This window comes from Bufo gargarizans, chromosome 4 (genome assembly GCF_014858855.1).
Source record: "Bufo gargarizans isolate SCDJY-AF-19 chromosome 4, ASM1485885v1, whole genome shotgun sequence".
In the NCBI taxonomy this organism is placed as follows: domain Eukaryota; kingdom Metazoa; phylum Chordata; class Amphibia; order Anura; family Bufonidae; genus Bufo; species Bufo gargarizans.
The window spans coordinates 323,017,484-323,024,919 of record NC_058083.1 but is presented as its reverse complement, the minus strand read 5'-3'; the positions used below and the strand labels follow the sequence as shown (position 1 = coordinate 323,024,919).

The following is a 7,436-nucleotide window of genomic DNA, read 5'->3' as shown; positions in this document are numbered from 1 at the left end:
TCCAAATACCAGTCAATATTGGCACAAAACCTTCAGGCTTCTGTTAGAAAGCTGAACATGAAGAGGAACTTCATCTTTCAGCATGACAACGACCCAAAGCATACATCCAAATCAACAACGGAATGGCTTCACCAGAAGAAGATTACAGTTTTGGAATGGCCCAGCCAGAGCCCAGACCTGAATCCAATTGAAAATCTGGGGGGTGATCTGAAGAGGGCTGTGCACAGGAGATGCCCTCGCAATCTGACAGATTTGGAGTGTTTTTGCAAAGAAAAGTGGGCAAATCTTGCCAAGTCAAAATGTGCCATGCAGATAGACTCATACCCAAAAAGAGTGCTGTAATAAAATCAAAAGGTGCTTCAATAAAGTATTAGTTCAAGGGTGTGCACACTAATACAACCATATTATTTTATTTTTACATATATTTCTTCCTTCTACCTCTTTTTCAATTGAGTTGTACAGTTTATAGGTCACATTAAAGGTGGAAAAAGTTCTGAAATTATTTATCTTTGTCTAATTTTTTTACATCACAGGAACCTGACATTTTAACAGGGGTGTGTAGACTTCCTTCTCCAATGAAAAACAATATCGCTCTGCGCTCACAAAATTCCACTGTGATCGCTAGCGCTGCTACATCTGTACTATTCCTTGATACATGATCTCCAAGAACAGCCTGTCGTCTATGGACATTGCGACCTTGTTGTCTTTTCTTGTCCTGTGGAAAACTGTGCACGCTAAGTGATCTTGCTCACCATTGTAGGCGTGGTCTTCACAGGAGGTATCTGCAAAAGGACAAGGCACAGGAGCTCTGTATGGCAATTCTTTTTATTAGAAAACTGCTCTGACATGGCTGGAATAGGGAAGGACATCCATTTTCAAGTGTGTTGGTGAGCATACTATTGACTGAGGTTGGCTTATGTGCTCTTCCTAAACAGACGTCTCCTATGATGACCCATCCTAGGTCAAGTCTCTGGGCGTATGGTGCGTTCTGAGAACTGTTAATATGTCCTCTAGCCTTGTGAACTCGTAGTAGGTCTCTTCCAAGGAGTAAGACTATCGGGGCTTTTAAGTCCAGTTCCGGTATCAGGTGAGCTATACGTGTCACGACTGTGACTGATCCAGACAGGTCTGGGAGGAGAAGTTCGCAGCGACTTGCTACTCGCGATAGCTTGTGAGTTTGCTCCGTGGTTCAGGGTATGTCATCCGGGTTTTGCCTTGTGAACCTTTTTGTCCTGACTGGGAGTTTGTAGGCATCCTTCTCAGGTGAGTCCTGTCTGCCACTCCCAGCTACTATATTAGTTTCAGTTTCACTTGCAGTCATTGCCAGATATAGTCCTTACTTCCAGTGCTATTGTGGCCTTTGAAGGAGATCATTTGACGGTATTGCTGTGGAGCTCTTGTCTGGCGTGGACTGTCGTTGTTTGGGATCACCTTCTCTGCTCGTGACTGGATAAGTCTATTTATGTTAGATTGTTTGTTTGTTGCTGTCTTCCCCTGTTGTTCTCCTAGACCTGAGTGATGGTGACTAGTGCTCCCATCGGCCTTTCCCCAGTCTAGTCTTGTTAGGGTGACTGAGGGTTTAGGCATCCTGCTCGCCGCACGGGTTCACACCCCGTCTAGGGTATCAGGGCAGACAGGTGCCAGCTTAGGGTTAGTCAGGGGTGACCGTTCTATTTCCCATCCGTAGATAAGGGTCCCCCTTCCCCTCCGTCTGGTGCGACATGACTGCTGCTGGGATAGCGGTCGTGACAATACGCTTCAATTGAGGGTGGTAACCTTCCTACCTCTGGTGTAGGTATCTCAGGCCCGTTGTCAGGAATGCGACTGCACTCCAGTACGGTTAGCAGGGACAAGCAGGTCTGACCATCTATGGACTCCACCTTGTACCCAGTTGCTTTACTCCCCGCCGTCTCATCGGTACCTGCACATGTCCTTAAGGAGTAGGGAGATCCGGGCCCTACGATATTGAAGGTGTCAAAGAAGGTGGATTTAGCTAAAGACCGATTGCTTTGATCATCCAAGATTGCATGTACCTTGATTGCCTTACCTCAGTGACCGACCGGATAAACTCTGTGTAGCGGATTGTATTTAGCCTGGCCTGTTTGGATCATGTAGGACGACATTCGGTTGATTGTATGGCTATGTATTGTAAACTGTAATGTTTACTGTGTTGGATGCATTGCTATTCTGTGCCTCCTCCCCTCCCCCTTTATTTTTCCTGTCCCATTCTTTTCCCAGCAGGGTGTGGTCTCAAGGACACTGGGAGACCAGTAATCTAGCTGTTCTGTCCCTCCTCCATCTCCCATCAGCCCTTGCTATTGTCTGCCCCCACCCTTCCTTGTACCATGGTCATGTATGTGCCCCATTGTATGTAAATAAGGCTGTTGGGGGGTCTAAAGTGTGTGCCATGTCCAAATAAAGTTAGTTCTGCTCCTGATGCTGTGTGTCGTCCAGTCATTGGGATTGCTGTTGGGATATTATTGGACTATTTTGCCTGCTGGAATTACTACTCTATGGATTTATGAGCCTCACTGGGATCTTAGGTGGAGATTGGCTGTGGAATATCAGCTCTCCGCTACATTGGTTGGCAGCGCTGGGATCCAGACTCACAGAGGAAAAAGGATTAATGGAGATTGATTACTCCACTTTAAAACGATCCACACTTAAAGATCTTCTGGAAGCAAGAGGTATTTCAGCCAGCAACAAAACAAAGGCAACACTTATCTCTGAAATAATGGCAGAAATCCGAGCAGAGGATGATTCGGTCACTGCACAGAGGGACGAGACAGACGGAACAGAGCAAGCAGAGTTCCAAAGGCAGCTCTTATTCAGATTGTCATTTTATGGGGAGAACCCACCAGTGGAAATTATCTCCAAGACAATGACAGAGGTTCAAGAATTTATAACGCGGCAAAGGAGACCACAAACACCAAGCCCAGCAGTGTCTATGGTGCAAGAGGGTAAGCCAAAAATTCCATACCAGGCATTTAAAATGTATGTAGAAGCGGAGGAAGATATAGATGCATTCCTCCAAGACTTTGAAAGACTATGCACGTTACATAAAATACATATGGAAGATTGGGTACCCATCTTAGCAGGACGGTTAACTGGGAGGGCAGCTGAAGCCTACCGTACGATACCAGATACGGAAATTAGGAATTACAGCCGTGTCAAAGAGGTTATCCTGGCCCGATATGCTATGACACCAGAGGCATTCCGGAGACGGTTCAGGGAATTGAAAAAAGCTGAAAAAGACTCGCATGCAGAATGGGCTTGCCGTTTACAAAGGGCAGTCCTCGGATGGGTACAGGCGAACCAGGCACGGTCCATGGAGGACCTATTACAAATGCTGCTACTAGAACAGTTCTATGATGGGATACCCGCAGACCTGCAGGAATGTGTGAGAGACCGTAACCCCACGTCTATCACAGAAGCAGCTAAAAAGGCTGATGACTATTTGGATGCCCGCAGGCAGCACAAGCTTGTGGGTGTTAAACCAGCTGTGCGACCTCTAGGGGGAAACCAATTTTCAGCTAGCACCAACACACCACTGAGACCGCTACCCCCACCAGCTCCTACAGCGGCTCAACCGAGGTTTCGCCCACCCTTCTCTGTGCAATGCCACCAGTGCCAGAGGTACAAGCGGGAATGCCCGGAGCTTAGAGACCGATCCACCTGGATTCGACCAGGACCACCACCACCACCGAGAGCAGCAGCACACCACTATCAGGAGGAGACACCCACCGCTAATGGCTCTGCAGTTCCAGTCACCACTATAGAACAGTGGGAAGTACTCCACGAAGCCAACCCACTACAAGCACAGGCGGATAATCGGCAGCACCACAGGCAAACAGTATACCTGGAGGGGAAACCTTTGCAGGGACTCAGAGATTCGAGAGCAACCATAACCTTGGTCCAAAGCCACTTGGTCGCGGACAAAGCTAAAACCAATAAGACTGTGGCTGTCAGGGTTGCTGGGGGAGCCGTATATTGGCTGAATACAGCAAGGGTTCATTTGCATTGGGGTGCGGGGTCAGGGACTGTGGAGGTGGGGTTGATGCCCCAATTACCCGCAGAGGTGATACTGGGAAATGACCTGGGAAAGCTCACATCTGCATTTGAGCCACAAACCACAGCCACTGAGGAAGCACATCCAGTGGTCACCAGGCAACAGGCCCGCACCCAGGACTACAACACACTGCCGGAGGTTCAGGTAAGACAACCTTCCCCTTCCCTAGACTGTGTCCCTTGGGCCCCTCCTGACGAATTTGTGGCAGAGGTGATCACTGACCCTACTCTACAGGTATATAGAGACAAAGTCACCTCTGACCAACCGGGGGCGGAGGGGGAAAGATTTGTATGGGATAGGCAGCTATTATACAGGGAGTCAGACAAGCAGGTAGCTGGGTCAGACCCGATCGTTATGAGACAGCTAGTTGTACCACAGAGGTACCGAGCCGAACTGCTCCGGATAGCGCACGATATTCCGTTATCCGGACATTTGGGGGTCAGTCGTACTAGATATCGGCTGACCCAAAGTTTCTTTTGGCCAGGAATTAGCCAGGGAGTACGCAAATATTGCAGCACCTGTGATACGTGCCAGAGGGTAGGGAAGAGGGGGACCAGCGGAAAGCAAAGTTACACCCGCTACCTATAATTGAGGAACCGTTCCATAGAATAGCCGTAGATATAGTAGGTCCCCTCCGGAAACCTACCCCCTCTGGCAAGAGGTATATTTTGACGGTGGTGGATTACGCCACTCGCTACCCAGAGGCCGTAGCCTTGACAAACATCCACGCAGAAACCGTGGCAGAGGCCTTGATGCAGATTTTCTCCCGGATGGGATTACCCAGGGAGATCATCTCGGATCAGGGTACTCAATTCACTGCAGAGGTCACCCAGCACCTCTGGAAATTTTGCAAAATCAGACCTATAATCAGTGCCCCCTACCATCCTCAGACCAACGGGCTCTGCGAGCGGTTCAATGGCACCTTAAAACAAATGCTCCGAACCTTTGCTGAGACCCACCGAGACTGGGAACGATTCCTGCCTCACCTCCTCTTTGCTTACCGGGAGGTGCCGCAGGAATCCACAGGATTCTCCCCATTCGAATTGTTGTTCGGGAGGAGAGTAAGGGGACCGCTGGACTTAATTAGGGAGCATTGGGAGGGAGACAGGAGCGCAGACGGCACCCCCATTGTACCATATGTGTTGGCGCTCCGAGATCGCTTGGAAGCTCTAACCAAGACGGTAAAGGAAAACCTCCAGGCGGCTCAGACGCGCCAGCGCACATGGTACGATCGGGGCGCCAGGGACCGTAGCTTCCAGGTTGGGCAGAAAGTTTTAATTTTGTAACCTGTCCGACATGATAAGTTACAGGCCGCCTGGCAAGGCCCTTATAAAGTAGTGGAACAGAGGTGTGACACCACTTATATAATTGGCCCCTGCGCAGGGACCGGAGGGCGACGAATGCTCCATGTGAACATGATGAAGCCCTACCAGGAACGCTCAGAAGAGGTGACCGCTATTTGTGCACCCAGCTCTGAAGAGTTTGACAGTCTTCCCCTGCCGGATCTACTGGGGGACGGTCAGCTGTCTGGGGATTTAGGAGAAGTTGTACTGGGGGACTGGCTGAGCCCACAGGAACGTACCGAGGTACAACAGCTGCTAAGAGAGAAGCAGGAGACCTTCTCCAATGTGCCTGGGTACACTCCTCTGGCCACTCACAGTGTAGAAACCCCAGGGCAACTACCCATGCGCCAGACCCCGTACCGCATCCCTGAAGTGGTGCGAGAGAATATGCGTAAGGAGATCGACGAGATGCTCCAGCTGGGGGTGATTGAGCCCTCAGACAGCCCATGGGCATCTCCGGTAGTCCTCGTACCAAAGCGGGACGGTACAACCCGCTTCTGCGTAGACTACCGGAGGTTGAATGAAAAGACTGTATCAGACGCTTATCCGATGCCCAGGATAGATGAACTGCTAGACCGGATGGCCAGAGGCCAATACCTCACTACTATTGATCTGTGTAAGGGGTACTGGCAGATACCCCTGGCTCCGGACGCCATCCCTAAGTCAGCCTTTGTCACCCCATTCGGCCTATACCACTTTAAGGTTATGCCATTTGGGATGAAAAACGCTCCGGCTACGTTCCAGCGGATGGTGGACCGACTTCTAGATGGGTTCCAGGACTACACCTGTGCCTACCTCGACGATATTGCAATTTTTAGCAATACCTGGCAGGAGCACTTAACCCATATAGGAGCGGTTCTAGACAGGATTAGGGAGGCCGGTTTGACGTTGAAACCGGCCAAATGCAATATAGGAATGGCCGAGGTACAGTACCTGGGCCATCAAGTGGGTTGTGGGAAACAGAAGCCAGAACCAGCCAAAGTAGAGGCTGTAGCCCAATGGCCTACCCCTAGGACTAAGACTCAGGTGTTGGCATTTCTAGGGACCGCAGGATATTACAGAAAGTTTGTCCCCAATTATAGCGCCCTGGCCAAACCCCTTACTGACCTGACCCGTAAGAACCTTCCCCGCCAAGTAACCTGGACCCCGGAGTGTGAGCAGGCCTTCCAACATCTGAAAAATGCACTTATTAATGCCCCTGTCTTGGCAGCTCCCAATCCAACTAAACGTTTTCTTGTTCACACAGACGCTTCTATGTTTGGATTGGGGGCAGTGCTGAGCCAAGTTGGGGCCGATGGCGGAGAACACCCCGTGGCTTACATCAGTCGCAAACTGTTACCCAGAGAAGTAAGCTACGCCGCCATCGAGAAGGAATGCCTGGCTGTGGTGTGGGCCCTAAAGAAGTTACAGCCGTATTTATATGGACAGGCTTTTTCCCTGCTCACGGATCACAACCCGTTAGTATGGCTGAACCGGGTGGCTGGGGACAATGCCAGGCTGCTGCGCTGGAGTTTGGCGCTGCAGCCTTTTGACTTTAATATTCAGTACCGCCCGGGCAAACAAAATGGAAACGCTGACGGGTTGTCGAGACAAACTGATTTGGAAAAATGATCCGTGAGCACCCCGGACATCCCCAAGCCGATCCGTGCTGGATCAGACTGTGTATGCCGGCTTGTGGGCAAGGGGGAGCAGTGTAGCGGATTGTATTTAGCCTGGCCTGTTTGGATCATGTAGGACGACATTCGGTTGATTGTATGGCTATGTATTGTAAACTGTAATGTTTACTGTGTTGGATGCATTGCTTTTCTGTGCCTCCTCCCCTCCCCCTTTATTTTTCCTGTCCCATTCTTTTCCCAGCAGGGTGTGGTCTCAGGGACACTGGGAGACCAGTAATCTAGCTGTTCTGTCCCTCCTCCATCTCCCATCAGCCCTTGCTATTGTCTGTCCCCACCCTTCCTTGTACCATGGTCATCTATGTGCCCCATTGTATGTAAATAAGGCTGTTGGGGGGGTTTAAAGTGTGT

At 50.2% G+C, this 7,436-nt stretch overlaps 1 protein-coding gene across 1 annotated transcript; it reads left to right on the top strand.

The window, feature by feature from the left end:
• Positions 1 to 2,626: 2,626 nt before the first annotated feature.
• Positions 2,627 to 7,023, top strand: LOC122935406. Its single transcript, XM_044291178.1, has 2 exons — positions 2,627 to 2,960; positions 6,659 to 7,023. Exons 1-2 carry the CDS (start codon positions 2,627 to 2,629, stop codon positions 7,021 to 7,023), a joined length of 699 nt encoding a protein of 232 aa, XP_044147113.1.
• Positions 7,024 to 7,436: the final 413 nt, after the last annotated feature.

Bases quoted from the DNA above. Each gene is read 5' to 3' on its own strand.
- LOC122935406 (XM_044291178.1), top strand. From the start codon at position 2,627: ATGGAGATTGATTACTCCACTTTAAAACGATCCACACTTAAAGATCTT. The intron at 2,961-6,658 runs GTAAGCCAAAAA...TTGTTCACACAG, and splicing joins AGTGTCTATGGTGCAAGAGG to ACGCTTCTATGTTTGGATTG.